Source organism: Ustilago hordei (genome assembly GCF_900519145.1).
Source record: "Ustilago hordei strain Uho2 genome assembly, contig: UHO2_contig_12, whole genome shotgun sequence".
Lineage (NCBI taxonomy): Eukaryota > Fungi > Basidiomycota > Ustilaginomycetes > Ustilaginales > Ustilaginaceae > Ustilago > Ustilago hordei.
The window spans coordinates 372,808-391,412 of record NW_024545263.1 but is presented as its reverse complement, the minus strand read 5'-3'; the positions used below and the strand labels follow the sequence as shown (position 1 = coordinate 391,412).

The 18,605-nt window shown below is 52.8% G+C and overlaps 7 protein-coding genes across 7 annotated transcripts; 3 read left to right on the top strand and 4 right to left on the bottom strand.

Moving 5' to 3' along the window:
- Positions 1 to 576: 576 nt before the first annotated feature.
- On the bottom strand, positions 577 to 1,029 carry UHO2_05185 (putative small nuclear ribonucleoprotein chain D2; the record flags this gene model as incomplete). The annotated part of the gene is made up of 2 exons (XM_041556187.1): positions 577 to 907; positions 1,025 to 1,029. The coding sequence occupies 2 exons, from the start codon at positions 1,027 to 1,029 to the stop codon at positions 577 to 579; spliced, it is 336 nt and encodes a 111-aa protein (XP_041412121.1).
- A 560-nt stretch (positions 1,030 to 1,589) lies between these two features.
- UHO2_05184 (related to SVF1 - protein with a potential role in cell survival pathways) lies at positions 1,590 to 3,025 on the top strand (the record flags this gene model as incomplete). Its single annotated transcript, XM_041556186.1, has 2 exons — positions 1,590 to 1,612; positions 1,735 to 3,025. 2 exons carry the CDS (start codon positions 1,590 to 1,592, stop codon positions 3,023 to 3,025), a joined length of 1,314 nt encoding a protein of 437 aa, XP_041412120.1.
- A 262-nt stretch (positions 3,026 to 3,287) lies between these two features.
- UHO2_05183 (putative LYS4 - homoaconitase precursor) lies at positions 3,288 to 5,498 on the bottom strand (the record flags this gene model as incomplete). The annotated part of the gene is made up of 1 exon (XM_041556185.1): positions 3,288 to 5,498. One exon carries the CDS (start codon positions 5,496 to 5,498, stop codon positions 3,288 to 3,290), a length of 2,211 nt encoding a protein of 736 aa, XP_041412119.1.
- Positions 5,499 to 6,367: 869 nt separating this feature from the next.
- Positions 6,368 to 7,954, bottom strand: UHO2_05182 (uncharacterized protein; the record flags this gene model as incomplete). The annotated part of the gene is made up of 1 exon (XM_041556184.1): positions 6,368 to 7,954. The coding sequence occupies one exon, from the start codon at positions 7,952 to 7,954 to the stop codon at positions 6,368 to 6,370; it is 1,587 nt and encodes a 528-aa protein (XP_041412118.1).
- A 2,134-nt stretch (positions 7,955 to 10,088) lies between these two features.
- UHO2_05181 (uncharacterized protein) lies at positions 10,089 to 10,607 on the top strand (the record flags this gene model as incomplete). The annotated part of the gene is made up of 1 exon (XM_041556183.1): positions 10,089 to 10,607. The coding sequence occupies one exon, from the start codon at positions 10,089 to 10,091 to the stop codon at positions 10,605 to 10,607; it is 519 nt and encodes a 172-aa protein (XP_041412117.1).
- A 4,192-nt stretch (positions 10,608 to 14,799) lies between these two features.
- UHO2_05180 (uncharacterized protein) lies at positions 14,800 to 16,074 on the top strand (the record flags this gene model as incomplete). The annotated part of the gene is made up of 1 exon (XM_041556182.1): positions 14,800 to 16,074. One exon carries the CDS (start codon positions 14,800 to 14,802, stop codon positions 16,072 to 16,074), a length of 1,275 nt encoding a protein of 424 aa, XP_041412116.1.
- A 141-nt stretch (positions 16,075 to 16,215) lies between these two features.
- UHO2_05179 (related to PET112 - putative glutamyl-tRNA(Gln)amidotransferase subunit B, mitochondrial precursor) lies at positions 16,216 to 18,261 on the bottom strand (the record flags this gene model as incomplete). Its single annotated transcript, XM_041556181.1, has 1 exon — positions 16,216 to 18,261. The coding sequence occupies one exon, from the start codon at positions 18,259 to 18,261 to the stop codon at positions 16,216 to 16,218; it is 2,046 nt and encodes a 681-aa protein (XP_041412115.1).
- Between the last annotated feature and the right edge of the window lie 344 nt (positions 18,262 to 18,605).

The following is an 18,605-nucleotide window of genomic DNA, read 5'->3' as shown; positions in this document are numbered from 1 at the left end:
ACAGCAACAGCCGCATTGACGCACAGACTTGAGTCAGCGGTGGTGGGTGTGGGAGTATGATGAGATGAAGTAAGGCAAGCCGGACGACCGAGGAAGTCGACTGCGCCCAGCTGCGGCACCACAAGACAAGGGTGGTGGGTTCTGGCCGGTCCGCTACACCGAGTTTGGATGGGATGGCAGAATGGCGTGTCTGCGGACGAAAGGAGTTGCAAGCGGAAGACGCAGTGTTGTGCGTGTAAGTCGTGTGGCGATGTAGATTGCAGCGTCAGTGGCATGATGAGGGTGTTTCGTGAGATCTCGCCTTGCTGCCTCGATCTCTTTCCTGTGCGACTCAGACGTGATGCCATGCGATGAGGTATTACGTTGGGATGTGATTGCAGTTAGTGATACAGTGTTTACAATGCTGTGTTGACGATTGGAGCGCTTCATCCGCTCCGATCCTTTGGTGTTGCTAGCTGGCCTCATCTTCCAATTCTAGCTCTGCCTTTTCGCAGCTCTAACCGATGTGTGCTTCCATGCGAATGTGGTTGGGGTATCTGTCGGTCGAGCCTCCTCACTCTTCCTCCTCTTCGAAACTTAAGCAGTGTTCCTTAGAACCAACACCACCGAATCGCCTCGCAAGAACATCTTTGAGATGAACCTGTCCTTGTTCACCGGCTTCTTCCCCTTGCCTTTTGGAACCTCTGTCCACATCTCCTTGACATTCTCCAAAACCATATTTGAGTGACGGTCGAAAGCCTTGACGCGTGCAAGGAGCTTCTTGTTGTTGCGCAGGGCAATCAAGATCTGTGTGTGGTTGCGAACGGATTGTTGCAGGACTGAAAGAGGACCTTGAGAGATCTCGTACTGCTCGAGCTCTCGGATTTGGGACTGGTCGAGCTCTGATTTGGGTAGGTTGACGTACTGGCTGTAGAGGGAGGAGATGGAGCAAGGCAGAGAGAGTTAGTATGCTTGATGCTTTTGGCTCGGAACTCGTCCGTTCCTACGCCTGAGTCAAGAGTCGAGGGATAAGCTAGATGCTTACCTCATGTTGTGATGTGATATGATGGGCACAATCGAGATGATGTGATGCCAGATCGAGGCAGATGATGTCGTGATGGTGAACAAGGTTGATAGAAAGTGATGGCAATTAAGAAGCTTGGCCTAGAATGGCAGCTGGAAAGCGATGATTCGGCACCGACTATTTGCGAGTGGAATTTAGGATTTACAATGTTAGTTTAGCAAGGTCTGACACTGTTTAGAAAAATCAACCGGGGCGCCGCCTCTCTCTTCCCGGCGCGCTCTATCCGCACAAGCCAAGCGAGCGTGACGTCGTGAGAGCAAGAGAGCCCAACACTTTTGCAGATCTTTGCCTGCATGCGTTTTGTGCTGAGCAACTTTCGTGCTGACCCTAACCCTCACTTGAACTTATTGACCCTTATATCCCTCCTCCACCATCCCCGTTCAGCTTGTCTTTCGGTCTACACAAGGTCCTCTTCGCCTTTATTGCCGTGCTTTCAAGCCGTTTACTTCGACATCCAGATCCGTTGATCCATCGAGACTCGACCTCCTCCTCCACTAGTCAACGTTACACACAGACTTTAGCAAACATGTCTGGTTGGGGTTCTTGGCTGTAAGTCTACATCTGTTCATCAGCTCGCACCGCTTTGCGTTGTCAAGCTCATCCACTGACTTCACTTTATCCTACTCTTTGTCTGCGCTGTACCCACACGTTGGCTTCTGTCACCTCCACAGCAAGGGTGAAGCACCTGCCGCCGGCACCGCCGCTCCTGCCGCCTCCCCTAGCAACTTCCATGCTATCACCGACACCGTCCCCCAAGATGCTCTCTTCGGTCCTCTTCAGCCCTCCGACCTCGAATGGACCTGTGCTGGTGGCTTCACCACCGAAACTCAGACCTGGTATTCCGTCCTTGAAGATGGCTCCTTCGCAACCTCCCAGATCATCCACTCCGCCGTTGGTCTGTGGTACCCTCAAGTCCAGATGACATTCAAATACTTCAACCCCGCCACTGGCAAGAAGATTTGGAAGTCCCTTAACGTCACCAAGTTCGCAGCTCAGACCGACAAGCGCTCCTCCAAAGCAGCCGAGTTCTCCGTCGTCTACTCTACCACCGACGCTGGCGAAGACAAGTACAGCATTACTGCCAACCTCGATGCTGATTTGCAACTCTCGTGGTCTTTCACCCGACCTGCTTCTGTTCAGGGCTGGAAGCTTGGTTCGGGTCCCAAGGGTGGATTCAGCTACTTTGGTAGCAACCTCGGCAGTCCGGAGGGGTACGTGATCCACCGTTTCTGGCCTGTTGCTGAGAGCGAGGGACACATCATCAGCCAGGGTGGTGCTATTGATGCGAAGGGTAAGGGTATGTTTGTGCACGCTATCCAGGGTATGCGTCCTAATCTTGTTGCTGCCAAGTGGAACTTTGCCAACTTCCAGGCTAAGGACCAGAAGCTCGGCAGGGTCAGTGGTGTCATGATGGAGTTCACTACCACTCCTGACTACGGAAGTGTGGAGCGTGCCGAGGGACACAGGCAGTCGCTGACGGTCAACATTGGAAGCATTGTTGTTGAGGGCAAGCTGGTCGCTGTCACTGCTGCTACCCGCACCGCCAACGCTGCCGAGGGTGAGGCTAGTAGAAAGAGCAACTCGTACGTCAAGCACCTCGATCAGACCTTGGATCAGGATACCGGATACCAAGCTCCTCAGGCCATTGAGTACCACTGGCAGGGTCCTTTGCTTGATGCTTCCACGGGTAAGGGAGACCTAGAGGAGAAGGTCGAGGCTTCGCTCAAGGTCGATTTGGGTAAGCCTTACCCATCCAGCGAGACACATGGTTTGGTGGACAAAGTCGATGTCTTGGCTGAGATTCCTTACATGGTCAGGAAGCTGGTCAATTACGTTGCTGGTACCAAGCCTTACATCTATCAGACACTGAACCCGGCTACCTTGAAGGTCAAGCTGCCGGGAGGAGAGCAGTCCGAGGTCAAAGGATCGCTGTTTGAGGAACACACTTTTATCAGCGGTTAAACAGCGCGCTTCGCTTCTTGGAACTCTTGCTAATGTCGATTGACTGTATATACTTATGGCTCTTACCTCTCACCCTTATGATCTCAATGGATGTCTTTTTGTCTGGAATTACAACACTACAATACTCTTTTGTTTGCGAAGCAATGATTCGGCGATGAAAGATTGCATTGCCAAAAAAAAAAAAAAAAAAAAAAAAAAAAAAAAAAAAAAAAAAAAAAAAAAAAAAAACATATCTAGCTGAAGACCAATGTTAAGGCTGCGCTCAAATCCTCTCCTTGACCCACTTCTCCAATCCACCGGCAGTGTAGATCTCCTGTACACTCCTACCGATACCTGCAGGCTTAGCCGTGTAGGTCTTTTCCATCTTCTCCCCCTGTGGTCCCTCAAAGCTCAACTGGATCTTTCCTGTTGCTGCATGGATTTTCACCTTTGCATTCTTCAACAAGATCGCCTTCTGGTTCCTTTGCCCGCCTTCACCTAGGTAGAACTTAGTGAGATCTTGGACTAGCTCGTGGGCTTCGAGACAGATAAGACCGTTGTTGATGGCGTTTCGCTTGAAGATGTCACCGAAACTGCCGGCTAGTACGAGTGGGATACCGGCGTACTTGAGGGCTGTGGCGGCTTGTTCTCGTGATGAACCCGTGCCGAAGTTGTAGCCTCCGATCAGAACCGGACCTGCCTTGAGGCCTGAGGTGGAATCAGAGGATGGAGACGAAGGACGAAGAGAAGCAATGGTGGAAGCAAAAGTAGGATCGTAGTTCTCCATAACGACCTCAGCTTGTTTTGTGGGTGTAATGTCATCTTGATATGTGTATTTGCCCGGGTAGATGCCGTCTGTGTTGAGGTTGTCTTGTGGGGCGAAGATGAGCGGGCCTGAGAAGGAGGTTGGGAAGGAGGGGAGGATTTCTACTCCAGCGCCGGCGTCGGTGGATGCCGATGTAGAAGCGGAAGCATCAGCACTACCAGCAGTTGTGATCGAGTACTTCAACCCTCGCGAAGGCGGCAAAAGCGAAGGATCAAGATCAGCAGGACCGCAAATTTTACCCTCGATAGCGGAGGCAGCTACTACTGCAGGTGAAGCCAGGTATGCTTGCGCGTTTGGGCTTCCCATTCGGCCCTTGTAGTTTCGGTTCGTAGCTGAAATACCAACTTCTCCGTCTTCCAACAAGCCCACACCAAGACCGATACAGGGTCCACAACCGGCAGGAAGAGGCTTAGCCCCTGCGGCCATGAGTGCTCCCCAATCACCTGCCTTTTCTGCTTCACGCTGAACAACACTGCTCGCTGCGGCAACGTAGAATTCAACCCCCTTGGCGACCTTCTTCCCGCGAATGACGTCGGCAGCTGCTTTGAGGTCCGAAGCGCGAGAGTTGACGCACGAGACAAGGTAAGCTTTGTTGATGCCAATGTTTTGTGCGGAAAGCTCATCGAGCGGGGTGGAGACTTTGACAGAGTTGGGACCGGAAACGTGCGGAACGAGAGTGGCGAGGTCGAGTGTGAGGTGCTTAGAGTAGAGTGCGTCGCTGTCGGGACGGAGCAGAGTGCGAGAGAGTTCTTCGAGACGATGCATATTGAGGCGAGGGTGCGATGAAGAGGGAGAGGGAGAGGAGCCGATTTGGAACTCGAGCTTGTCGCGTTTGCGGATCTGCTTTTCGTACCAGGAAAGAGTGATGTCGTCGGTGGGGAAGAGACCGGCGAGCGCACCCCACTCGGTGGTCATGTTGGCAATGGCAAGACGCTCCTCTACTGAGAGCGAAGAAAGACCGGAGCCGTGGAACTCGATAGCTGCATTAAGCACTTGATCCTTGTTGAAGTATCCGCAGAGCGCAACGATGACATCCTTACCGGTGACACCCTTGGGCAGCTGGCCGTTGAGCTCAACCTTGACCACCTCTGGAATCTGCCACCATGTCTGACCTGTCGCCCAGATCGCAGCTGCATCCGTCCTCACAATCGGCGTACCGAGACATCCAACACCACCGTACATGTTCGAGTGCGAGTCACTCGCCACCGCCAGTGTCTGTGGGAAAGCGTATCCTTCCTCGACTAGCACTTGATGACCAATCCCACGCCCAGCAGGGTAGAAGTCGATACCGTGCTTGCGAGCAAAGCTTTCGATCTTGCTGTACTTTTCCAAGTTCTTGGCTGACTTGTTCTGGACATCGTGGTCGAGCGCAAAGACGACCTGGTCAGGGTTATAGATGGAAGTGGCACCGATCGAGCCGAACTTGGAGATGACGGGGCCGGTGTTGTCGTGTGTCATGACAGTGCCGGGTCGAATCGAGACATAGTCGCCAGACTTGACGTGCGAGCCGGGAGATAGGTCTACGGCATACTTCTGCACGATCTTTTCGACGAGGTTGTAGGTGCCGCTGGCAGGGTTGACGGCGGCCTGGGTTGCGAGATTGCGTCGGAGGCTAGGGCCGTATGAGAGCCTGGAGGCGCCGAAGCGCAGCATGATGGAAGCCCTCATGGTCGATTGTCGAGCAGCTTGAAGTTTCTTGTTCAAGTGAGCGAGGAAGTGTTCCAGGGTGACGCTGTGTGATAGGATGAGGTGTAAGATGAAACTCGCAACGCGCAACTCGTGGGATGTGGGATGTGGGATGTGGGATGTGGGATGTGGGATGTGGGATGTGGGATGTGGGAGGAGAAGAAGACCTTCGGCGAATCCCCGAGGTCTCTTTGTGACCTTTCAGCCAATTCAATCTTCTGAAAATGCACAAGACAACAACGGATTAGATTCCGGCCTCAGAATTATTGAGCCTTGTTAGATTCGATAAAGTTTTTGCCATGACTCGTTGTCCAATCGGGTCTTTCGGATTTGTTTGGCTGTCCAAGCTCTCGATCCTCACAAGCGATGTTTGCTGCGTGCCGCGTGCCTGTCGAAAACTACACACCGCAACAAGTCATTCACTTCTGATATACCTGACAGACATCTTATCGAAATGACAATCACACGAGTCGCGAGCGAGCAAAGGACAAGGATTGACATCGTAAAAAGACAAGTTTATTCGCAAGTCCATTATGCTGGCATGCATTGGAATGGATGCGTTTCCGAAAAGTTGATGAGACCGAGCAGAGCGGAGAGAGTAAAACATGATAAACAAGGCCCAAAGCACCACAGTGAAGGGGCGAACCGAGCGAGAATCCAGAAGAGGGCTACAGTGCATGGTGACAGACTAAGTGAGTGTGGTTTGAAGAAAGTTTGGCGGAGAAGAGGAGTAGTGAAAGGGAGGGGGGGTGGCAAAATGCTAGAAAAGATGCATACTAAAAACAGTGTGACGTATCCGTGAAGCCGAGAATCTTTTTGTGCTGGTGGGCAAGGGAATTTATGAAGGTCTATTAGAATTGCTGGGCGTTGACGTTCCAGACAACGTTGCCCAATGGCTTTCGCGCTCCGAGCATGGGCTGCTGAACTGTCAAGTGAGTCGAAGCGCTCTTGCTTGATGGCAGTTGTGAGGAGAATGTCTTGCTGGCAGCGCCGGTGTGGGCCGCCGAGTTGCGACGGTTCTCCTTCTCCTGAATAGAAGCACGCGAAGAAGGAACAGGAACGGGCATCCCTGCTGCGGTAGCAGCGGCTACCAATGGGTCGTGAAGAGAGTAGAGCGACAGCGGTGTAACTGGCATGTCGTCCTCCTCATCTTCGTCCTCATCTTCGTCCATCGAGCGTGATGGTGTCGACTGCACTGATGAAGCAGGTGTAGTGGGCTGCGAGCACATGGAATCGTCGTCGTAGACATCGGTCGGACCAGCCTCAGCGTTGCGTGTGAGCGCCTGGGCAGGGAGCAGGCCAGATGGTGGCGCCGACTTAGCTGCCGCCACACGAGCTCGGTACCAGTCGCAGACAACCGTCGATGCGCTCGAGAAGTAGGCGTACGAGTACTTCTTGATCAAGATCAACGAAAGGTCCTGAAGGTTCTCCGAGACGTAGGCGTCAAGCATGTGCGCTGCCTTGGCGACATCGTCAGTGGGGAGCAGCTTACCCGACTGGGGAAGACCGCAGATGAAGCGAGCAAGGACCATGGCGCCCTTGGCGAGCGAAGAAGACTTGAGCGAGATAAAGTCGCGGTGGAACAGGCTAAGCTCGAGGAAGAAGCGGGCCAAGTTGACCGTCTTGAGGTCCTCTCCTCCACGGACGCTCTCGATTCGCAACCAAGACTCGGCAGTGGGGTGACCCAAGGTCCATCCAATGGTGGAGAGGACGTGACCCTCCATTTGTGCGAATGCAGACTCATCGTAGGCATTGCAGCACATCAAACTGAGCTCTTTGACGGTGGGAACACGGCCCTTGGCATCCTCGAACTTGGCTGCAATCAGGAGAGCTGCGCAGCCGACAAGCTGATAGTGACGCTTGTAAACAATACGTTTCGAGACGTATCGGTCGACAATGTTCATGGTGAGGAAGAGGGTCTCGGGTCGGAGGCGGAAGGTTTGGTGGATCTCGATGAGGAAGTCGACGAGGTAAGGGCGCATGAACCATTTGAGCTCAGGCTGAACGTCCATCAATTCGACGGCGGCGATCGTTTGAGACTCCATGTGGTGCATGTGCTCGATCACTTCCTCTTGGTATTCCTCCTCGAAGAGCATAGCTCGGACGTTGGCAGGGATCCTGCTGGTCGAAACTGACGCTGACATGGTCGAGGTAGCTGCTGTTGTGTCGGCTGACCTAGACTCGGCAGATGATGCCGAATATGTCGACGAGACTGTGGAGCTAGTGCTTGATGTCGTGGCACGCTTGGCGGCCATCTGGACAGCAGCCTCCTGCTTAGCAGGGTTCAATGGTGAGGTGCTTCGGCCCCGAGAAGAGCGAGGTCGCGAGCTGGAGGCGCTGGCGCTCGAAGATCCGTAGCTGACATGGCTGTGGTTACGGGCGTATGGAGAAACACGGCGTGAGATGGGTGCTTGGCTGGAGCTGGCGAAAGAAGTCATTGCGTATGCTGGGTATGAGTTGGGCAGGTGAAAGATTTACTGATGCTGTTGGGATGTCATTAGATGGGCAGATTGGAGGTCGATGCAACAAGAACCGAATGGGGTGTCGAACAGAGTATTGGGTAGATGGCGGGACGAGGTTTCAGAAGAGTGTGTTCGGAGCAGGATCGCGTGCGTGGGTGATAAGGGGCAAGATTAGAGGTAGAGAGGAAAGGGTCAAGGTCAGCAGTGAGTTTCAACAAGAGAGGGGAGGAGCAGAAAGGCGAGCAAGAGGAGGGACGTGGACTGATGGGGGCCAACCCAAGAGTCTAGCAAGATGGAAGCAAGGACTTTAAAGGAAACTTCAACGAGTGACCGTCGGTTGAACTTGCAAATCATTGTTTTGCCTCCGAAGGAACACCGACCATCAAAGGGAAGGGGTACAGCATGAACGATGGCTTTGCAATGTGCAAATCGATTCGATATCATTGACATGTAGAGGGAGGGAGGAACGATGGATGAGTAACTTACCTTGCAGGAGGAGGGAGTAGGGAAGCCGCAGGAAGCTTAGTAGGGAATGTGACGAGCGCAATTTCTGGAATGGTGGAGGAATATCGATCGCAGCGGCTGGCGGCAGGCAGGAAGGTGCTTGAGAGGCTCGGGTGTGCGGAATGCGCGGCTTGGAGAGTGGCGCAGATGGCGAGCAGGACACTCTGGAGAATTAGAGCTCGTCGAAGGAAGAATTGGGCGCCGTCGGCACTAGAAATCCGGCAAGCTAGGGAGGGTGCTGGATGCCTCGTAACAAACAAATGTCGGAGGGCGAAAGGCGGTGGTAGAAGCACACTGAGGATGGCTACTGCGTTGTCTCTGTATGTGTCGAAGAGCCATGGCAAAGGAGGCAAAGTATGCCAAGTATAGCGCAGTGAAGGGAACGGTCCACAGGAGGCAGAGAGGGAGAGGGGGAAGGCGCGATGAGAGCAAAGGCCGAGCAGCGTTCCATAGAGGGCACAAAGGAGGGAGAGGCGCATTGATCGGCAGCGATGGCGTGCATAGTTGCAGAGTGATGGGTGAAGCACGAGCATAAGCAACGACCATGCATGAAGTTGTTTGTCGGGACAAAGAAGGACGCCGAGCCGATGTTTCCATGAGGAGAATGCCATCGATGAGCAGTCCAGAGGAAGAAGGGAGCAATTGATGAGCGATATCAGATTTTGACAGGAGCCGCGGAGGCGCCGGTATGAAACAGAAGTGGAGAAGCGCAGGGCGTGCCAATGTGGCGAGGAAGCGCGCAGCCGCATAGCAACGTCAACCATGCAGGGCAGCCACCGTGTAAAGCATGCCGAAGAGCCGCAGAACAGCAGAAAGAGCCATACAAAGTCGAACAATGGCAGATGCCATGGGCGAGGAAAATAAGCAAGGGCAGACGGGCGCAACCGAGGGGTAAAGGGTGGTTGTGTGAGTAAAGTGAGGAAGGAGAGGAGAGGGAAGGAAAACGTCAGTAGGCAAGTCTCTAAAGGCCGGGCTTGGTAGACTATACACGAGTGAGCGGTGCAGATGTACTTACGTGTGTAAGGCAGTGCTTGGAGCGATGAATGCTGACGGTACGCGGAATGAATGCAATTTGGGCTGGAGCCTGTAGAGTGGCGGGCACATGATCAGCAGCAAAGTCACGGCACGGGAGTGGAAAGGATCAACAGGGGCCGCATAAGGGCAAGGAGCCAGGCGCAACAGCCGGACAGAAGGTGAGTGGCAAGTGTCGTTAAGCGCACAAGTGGACAGCCGGAGCATTGGTGCAGGTCCGACGATGGTGAGGGCAAAGGGAGGGGTGGAATGAGAGCAGGAGCGAAGTCGAGCAATGCAGGTCATGCAAAGGAAGCGTTAGCCACAGAAGTAGGTTGGCAGATGCATGTTGGTTGTGTCGACGGCCAAGAAAGAGGGATGAGCGATTGATGTCGAAAGTAACACACAGAAGTCCAAGTGTTGGAGTCGCAGAGTCGGCAGCGGTATGGCACATGTCAAAGATCGGCAAGGAGTTTCGAGTTGATATTTGCGCCAGCCAGCAGGAGCGCGTGTCAGAAAGCGCATTCCAGGCAACGGGGTTTGACGTGACAGGCAACAGCAAACAATCAACGAAAAAAGAGAAAATGTCGAAAATATGTCGAAAAAGATCGGTTTTTCGGTGAGATCGCGTGAATCGGGAAGGTGGCCAAATCGCCAAATCAGGCCCGATTTATTCGCCAAGTTGCAAGGAGACGAGGAGAAGAGACGCGAGTCGCAAAACGTCAAAGCGGAGGACGAAGGAGGCCCAATAGTGAAAGGAAGCCGCCAAAGAGCCGAAAGGAATGAACATGCCACAATGAGTGGTGACAGACAATGTCGTAGGTTGTCAGATGTCGAAGGGTGCCAGATGAAGGTAGAGCAAGTGAGTGGAACATGGAGGGAAGAAAAGATAGTGAGAGCGATTGTCAGCACACTGTGCTTCAGCATTGTAGAGCCATTCAACCAGCGCTTCGCAGCGAGATCCGCTATCACCATGTCCGACAGTCGAAGGAGATATAAGGATTCGCCAGCAATTTCTCGAGATCCACCCTCCTTCCTTCTCGTCAGAGATCTTGACCTCTACCGTGCTGCACCCCACCTCCAGGACAGCAGCATGCATCCCAAAGCTAGGTGACAGTTAAAGCTGAGGAAAAGACTGACCTAGTTTGCCTTCTAGTCGGACAGCACTAACCCATTGCCTTTCTAGAGCTAGCAGCACCTCCTCCTTCATCTTACTGGTAAGATGCGAAGTTGTATGCATCTGACCTGCTTTCCATCTAAACTGATCTATGCTTGTGTATACTGATTCTGCTGACGCTGCCTTGCGTCCGACTAACTTGACCGCCACCACTGCTAGATGCCTTTCCACACTTACAGGAATAAAGAAATCAAGTAGATTGTCGTTGGTCGATGTTCAAACGAAAAGAGTGTGTATGTGCAAAGGAGCGTATGTTAGACGTCGAGTCGAGAGTCGAGGCGATGCCGGTGGAGATCAAAAAGAATGTGGTGGATCGGAGGTCGATCTGTCGAGACGGGTAGTGGACGAGGGCAGGGGATAGAGAGTGGGTAGAGATAGTGTTTGAGAGTGGAGAGAATATGGAAGAGGAGAAAGAGCGAAGAGGGGATGATAGGTATATACCTTGTGCAAAGTCTTGGCAGGGCAGTATGTAGCCTAAATTGGCCTGGGGGGTATCAGGAGGGCAGTCAAAGATGGACTGATGGGGTGTACGGTGGTAAGGAGAACCAATAGACGAAGCAGACAGCGATTCAGAGTGTTCGATTCTGAAATGGAGGGGCGAGGCACTTTGGACGACGGACGATGGTCAAGGATTGAGCTTTGCGTGTTGGAAAAGCGAGCTCGGATCTGCACACATCAAGTCCGCTCGGAAGCAATGTCGATCCTGGCTGCGTTCGAGATGAGCAGGTCGGGCGGAAGATGCAGAGAGTGAGACAGGTTGTGCGCTCGTGGACAGGGTATGATCGTCGTGGCTGTCAGCTGCGAGGTTTGGTGACGACAGGCAAGGACGACAGAGGCGGTGTTCGGAGAGCAGCGCAAAGGCACGATGCAGAGGGACGAGACAGAGGGACAAGACAGAGTGAGGGAGAGTGTGCTAGGATGGTAGCAAGGTTCGAGGGCTCGGACAGTGATGCTCGAGATGCAGGAGGAAACCCGAAGGATATGCGGTCTACGTCGTGGGGTACGGATGATCGAGGATGACAGCGCCACTTGTTCTGCGTTGCGATGAGTCAGTCGTGCAGTTTTGATGTGGTTGATGCGGCTCTGAGCTTGTTGCTGTGGTCGGTTGTTGGCAATACAAGAATGTACCGTAGAAGGCAGACATGAATCTGCGGCGGCGGTTGAACTTTTGATGCAGGTCCGATAGAAGCCTTGTGGGTGAGCGCACCAAAGTGAGAGAAGAGGAGCAGAAGCAGCGAGGCGCGATGAAGCGATCCGGAGATGAAGGTTTGAAGAGCGACTTCAAGGTGGGACGGAAGCAGGCTATGGCGGTGAAGGACGAGTGTAGCTTACAGACAAGAGCTCGGGGTGATGGTATGCGGGTCGGTGTCAAAGACAGATGTCGTTGACGAACAAGGCAGACATGGATGAGGAGCGGCTCGGACACGTCTGCAGTTGGAAGCATGCTCATGACAGACATGATGCTGATTGTGACTGAGCAGCTCTGCACGTCGCTGCGACGGGTCGGCGGCTGTCATCTGGAAACAGTGACTTGATTGCAACCGGCAGCAGTCAACTGTCAGTCGAGCGAGCGAGCGATCAAGCGCATACAGAAGCACAAAGAGACCGAAACAGACTGCAGACAAGCTACAGTCTGTGCTGTGCTGTGCTGTGTGATGAAGTGCAAGTCCGAGGTGAGTGACATGACAAGATGCACAAGAGATGAGGGTGCATATCGGAAGACCTTGAGTCTCATCAAGAAGCGCTTGTGTCACTGTTTCTGTGCTATGGCGAGAAAAGAGTTGCGTGACGACAAGAAAAAAAAAGAGCGCTCGGCGTTGGGTCTGAATTTACACTGGAAAAGTGGCTGCTCATGTCCAAACGTCGGCCAAAATATGCATCTCGCTGCCCTCAACCAACACCGTCAAACTAGGCGCTTCGTCGGCAATGTCACACCAGGCAAGCTTAGCAAGCCGGAACCCGTTCAAAGTGCATCGGGTCTTGACAGGTGTACCTCATGATCGAAGGCGTAAGAGTACTGTACTGTAACATGCTTAGCGCTCAGCATAACAAAGGCCGGAAATTTTCAGAAGTCGGAGAGGACAGGCGAACCCCTGACAGCTATGACCGAGGGGTCCAGACCAGAGACCTGTCGCATGGCATAGACAATGATACGGTGGTTAATTGCATCCGACGGGTGAGGTTCAGCACAGCGCTTCAGCCAAGACACTCTTTCTTGTGCAACCGATGATCGCCTCGCCGCCGTGCGCAGATTCGAGCCAGCAAATGCTGTCAAGGTCTAAGCGAGCTCTTCTTCTTCCACACGGGTTCCGAAGAAACAAACAACTTTAGTGTGCACAAAGCTTTGAGAGAGGTTCGCCTCTATTGCCTGCAAGCAAGCCATCACACGCAGGTGGGCGCGCTTGTTGAGGCCAAGCCGAGCCCGCAAGATAGCGCACCAAACAATCATGCCACGCTGTGTGTGGGTTCAAAAGAAGGTGTCTATCTCCCGCTTCTGGCAATAACTGATGTTTGTGAGATCGATCCTTGCCCTTGCTAGGTTGATACTGTATTGTTGCCTGCGGCAGCGCCCTTCTCAACACTGATTCTGCCTAGGATGCCCGAGAAGAGATAGTGTTGGTCTCACACTGGCTCGCTTCCAGGTCCCGCCGACTGTCTCGTCTGGTGCTCCCGTCGCATGTCCGACTTCCGCTGCATTGAGCTAGGCGATGAACCTCGACAAGCCTCTCGCTTCCGGACATACCATCCATCTCACCTTGCTTCTCAGTCTTTTCGCTTGGCTTCCTTGCTCAGTCTTGGAGCAGGCCTAAGGATGTCACTCTGCTCAGACGTCGATCAATATATGCACCTTTGTTTGTTTGGAACAGTCTTTTCTTGTCCAATTACTGTGTCGGACTTGGTGCTCAAAGCGATCAAAGCAGAACGCAACAGGACGCAGCCAAGATCATCGCATGAAACATCTTCCTTCATGAAGATCGAAAACGTAACAGCTCAAACCAGAAGCAGGCTTGTGATCGCTCCCCGCCTCGGTGACTTCTAACATCCACCAGACATGTCAAATCGTCGTACTGGGAAACAGCGCTCAGCGATGTTTGCACGCTCTCCAGCTGGCATTGACGAGATTGGCTTGCCGCCGAGGCAGATCGCCGAGCTGCAGCGTAGTTTGCAGAGTTCTCACCACTTCTACGAGTTGGGACAAGTCTCGGCCGGATACTGGAAGTTGGCTTTTCTTTAAAGAAAGTATCGCCGGGTTCACGTCGCCTCTATCCAAGCTAACTGATGCTACAGTATTATCCTGTCGACATCATTTGGCAGGCATCAGCTGCTGTTTGAGTCCAAGCAAAGGAAAGTGTGCAAGGCTTCTCCAGCGCGTTTGCCGAGACGCACTGGAGACCAACACTTGACGTGACTGTAACGAGGAGAAGTGCTTCTTCTACAGTCACATTTCGCCTGGCAGACAGGGCAGGTGGATCGGGGTTTGTCGATGCATCCATCTCCCGATTCCTTCTCCTTCACTCCGCCCCCAACTATCATCATTTCCTTGTTATGTTCCTCGACTGAAATTGTCTGACTTTGCTCTTGAATTGCATTTTAGCCTCGTGTGGATGTATCTATGTGTAGCTCTGTGTCGGTCGACAATAGCATCTCTGCGGTTGCATGTGTTTATTTCAGGCAAGGTCAAGAACCTTTCAACTCACCAGAAACAAATGCGTGCCAAAATGTGGTCATAAAAATTGATGTGGATCTCACTCCTCCCATCGACCGACGCAATCCAAGCGGTACGTTGGATTTGGCCTGCTCCCAGCTTCATTCGCCCTAGCAACTGTCAGCATATCAAGCCTAATTGGATTAGCAATGGCTCCAATGACGAGGCTTTGCGCTCAGAAGCTGTGGTTTCAGCAACAAAGCCACGATCTCACAATAATCTGAAGACAGGACCGAGATCCGAGATCCGACATTGGAACCCAATTTTTCCTTTTTTTTGCCCCGCCTCTTCTTCCACAAATTTCTCAGGGTTCGAAATACTAGAAAGCTTTCGGCTCGCAACCCAACCCCCACCTGTATCAGCCCTACATCCTCCAACACCTACCCAGCCACCAATCCACCTATTGCTCTCCGATATACCAAGATGGTGTCGTTCAACTGTGATGGATGCGGCGATGTCGTCAAGAAGCCGAAACTCCAACAGCATTTCAACCGCTGCTATGCAGCCGTGACCTGCCTGGACTGCTCGCAGCAGTTCCATTCTCCCAACGAGTTCAAGGGGCACAACACCTGCATCAGCGAGGCGGAAAAGTACGAGAGGAGCCTTTATCGCGGACCAAAGCACCAACAACCCCAACAAAATGGCGGCACACCACAGAAGCAACCTCAGCAGCAGAAGCAACCACAAGCTGGTACGCCTGCTAAAGTGGAGGCTGTGACGCCTAGCAAGCAGGAGAGTGCCGAGAAGGTGAACGGCAAGAGAAAACGAGATGAAGAAGACGAGGAAGTAGCTGCTCTTGCTTTGACCGTTGCTGAATCGCCCAGCGAGGCCAAGAAGGAGAAGAAGGAAAAGAAGGGGAAGAAAGAGAAGAAGGAGAAGAAAGAAAAGAAAGAAAAGAAAGAGAAGAAGGCCAAGCCCATCTCCGATGGCAAAGTGGACAACGACTCAGGAAGCGAAAATGAAGAAGACCACATCCAAGATGATCCGATGCAAGCCGCTGAAGAAGAAGCCAAGATTATCAAGCCTCTTTCCACCTCCGAACTCGAAGCATTCAAGAAAAAACAACGTAAACTCGGTATCATCTATATCTCTCGCATCCCACCTGGGATGACTCCCGCCAAAGTCCGACACATTCTTTCCAACTTTGGTGAACTCGGCCGAATCTATCTCCAAGATGGAAGCAAACCTGGTGAGTCGAAAAAGAAGCGTTCTGGTGTCGCCCGCTACACAGAAGGCTGGGTGGAGTTCATTTCCAAAAAGGTGGCCAAGGCCGCCGCCGAGATGCTCAACGCGCAGCCCATCGGCGGACTGGCTGCAAGCAACTCGAAAAAGTCCGGCTCAGGTGGAGGTAGCTCAAAGATGGGCAAGAGCAGCAAGAGGTTCCAAGACGATGTGTGGACGATGAAGTACTTGAAGGGATTCAAATGGCATATGTTGAGTGAGCAGATGGCTCAGGAGAGAGCAAGTCATGCGGCTAGATTGAGGACAGAGTTGAGCCAGTCCGCGTACGAACAGAAGGACTACCTGAAGAAGGTGGAGAGAGCGAGAGTGCAGAAGGACAAGCTGGAGAGGAGGAAGAGAAAGGCTGAGAAGCTGGGTGAGACTGTCGTGGATGACAAGGAGGGGATGGAGAAGAGTAGGACCTTCAGACAAAGGAAGCCGGTGCAGAAGGATGTAAGGGATCAGGTTGGGGCCTGAAGTCACCCTTGATGCTGTTTGCAGCCTCTCACGTTCGGCACGCATATTGTGTCCATGGTTGATAGAAATACAAGTTACGCTTTGCATTTCGCATCCACTTCTTCCACGCTCAGCGCGTGATTGCGATCTATTGCTTGATATTCATGACAATGAAGGTGCCTGTCCAAGCTGTTCGAGAATGGTTTGGTGCACCAGCTTAGCATCCGCTCTTCCATTTGCATCTTTCATCACCTGTCCTACAATCCGCATCGCTACCTTGACATTTCCCTTCTTGACCTGCGCCACTTCATCAGGAAGACGCTGTAGCGCAGACTCGACAAGTGGCAAGAGATCCTGCGTCGTAGCCAGCGCTAACAGCTCGTTCTGCTTGAGCAAGTCCAGCACTGGCGTAGAAGAGGTCTTTCCCATGTTCTCCAACGACACTAGTGAGATTGGCGATTCTGCTCCGCTCTTCTCTGCTGACTGCGCTGAGGAGAGAACATCAGCAATCACAGCCTTGGCAGTGGTGCCTGTCACCTGGCCTTTCTCGACCAGATCGATGAGTTGACCGAGGTATTCAGCAGGCATGAAGTGTTCCCTGAATGGAAGATTTCGGGCATTGAGACCCTTCATGAGCTCATGGAGAATCCAGTTGAGTGCCGTCTGTGCATTTCTGCCGTTGGCGACTCGTTCAAAGTACTGCACTGCATCCGAGCTCTGCTGTTGGCCATCGTTGGGAGGCATGCTTGCGGTAACACGACCATCCCTTTCGTCCTCAGACCCGACCCTCATCAGGACGTTGAGATCCCTCGACGTCAGTGCGAACTGCTCTGTCAACCTGGCCCTTCTTGCATCCGGCAGCTCAGGCAGCCCATCTCTCACCTCTTTAATCTGCTGCTCTGACAGTAAGACGGGGGGAAGATTGGGATCAGGCATGTACCGGTAATCTGGCGCATCTTCTTTACCTCTCAGCCTGAAGGTGGTGCCATTGGACTCGTTGTAACCTCTTGTCTCTTGCTGCACCCTACCTTGCTCCTCCAGGAGCTTGACTTGACGATGAGACTCGTAAGAGATTGCATTCATCATGAAACGAACGCTGTTTAGGTTTTTTACCTCGCATCTCGTGCCGAATGGTTCGCCAAGACGATTGACCGAGACGTTGACATCGCATCTCAGAGAGCCTTGTTGCATGTTTCCGTCGGAAGCACCTACTCTTCGAACTAATTCCTGAAGTTTGCGCACATAAGCACCGGCTTGCTCAGGCGTACGCATCTGTGGACCACTGACGATCTCCATGAGTCCAGCTCCAGCTCGGTTGAGATCAAGAAAGCTTCGTGCAAACCGATCATCATCTGCCTCATGAAGCGTCGTCTTGGAGACCGCTTGTTCTGCTTGTTCTGTAGCGAGCACCTGGACAGCGTCGAAACGAGAGGTCATACCGGTGTCAAAGTAACTTGATTTGGCAGTGTCTTGTTCCAACTGCAACTGCTCTATCACGACCACCAATTCTTCATCAGGCGATGGAAGATGACCTTCGTCGAAGCTAAGTTTGACCTTGCCATTGCTGGCAAGTGGTGCATACTTTTGGGTGATCTGATAGCCTGCTGGAAGGTCGGAGTAGAAGTAGTGTTTACGGTCGAAACGGCTTTCTGAATGAACGTGGCAATTGAGAGCTAGAGCGGTGCGAACAGCAAGCCGTAGTGCTGAGCGGTTGAGTGTAGGAAAGGTGCCAGGATGTGCGGCGTCGAAGGCTGTGACGAGGGTGTTGGGTGGAGAGGAAGATGTAGGTAGCTGTGCGGTGCTAAAGAGTTTGTGCTTGTCTTTGATCTGGACGTGGCATTCGACGCCGACGACTGCTTGCCAGCCTTCTGGTAAAGGAGGGTATCGTGAAGCTGCGATGTCGTCGGAAGGGTTGGACGATGGCGAGGCTGCTTTCTTCTTGCCTTTCTTCTTAGCGGCAAGGGGAGCGATAGTGCTGAAGAAGCTGCTGGAATGTTCTTGTCGTTTCGTATGCGAAGCCACGGTTTGCTTGAGCAGATCCTGATGGTATACAGTAGTAATACACCGAGACGAGGGCCGGGGAGTATCACGCAGATGTTCAGAGCCCGATCTTGTCAGTACCGAAGTGGAGGTCCCACTGGTGGAAGAGGCGAGCAAGGAGCAGCGACGAGATGCGGCCAGAGCCGCGGGGGATCTCGACAACGCCATCAAGTCAGTGACTCGAATGCGCTGCTGCTGCTGATGGGCGGGAAGGCTGAATGAAGAAGAAGGTGAATGAAGAAGAAGGAGGGGCAAGGAGATATGGGCGGGAAGCGACAGCGGCGTGGTGGGTGAGGCTGAGGTTGAGGGTGAGGAGCTTTGTGACAAGAGCCGCTGAATTGGCCGAAAGCGAAGGAGACCAAAGAGTCAGAGTTGAGGCACTTTAACAGTGTCAGCGCAACAGCCGAAATGCAATATCCTAAGGGCCGAAGAAATTGGGATGAGAAACATTATCGGCACATCCGCCCCGCTTTCCTGTCAGTGTGGGAAAAAAGCCACAGGGAAAAAAGCCA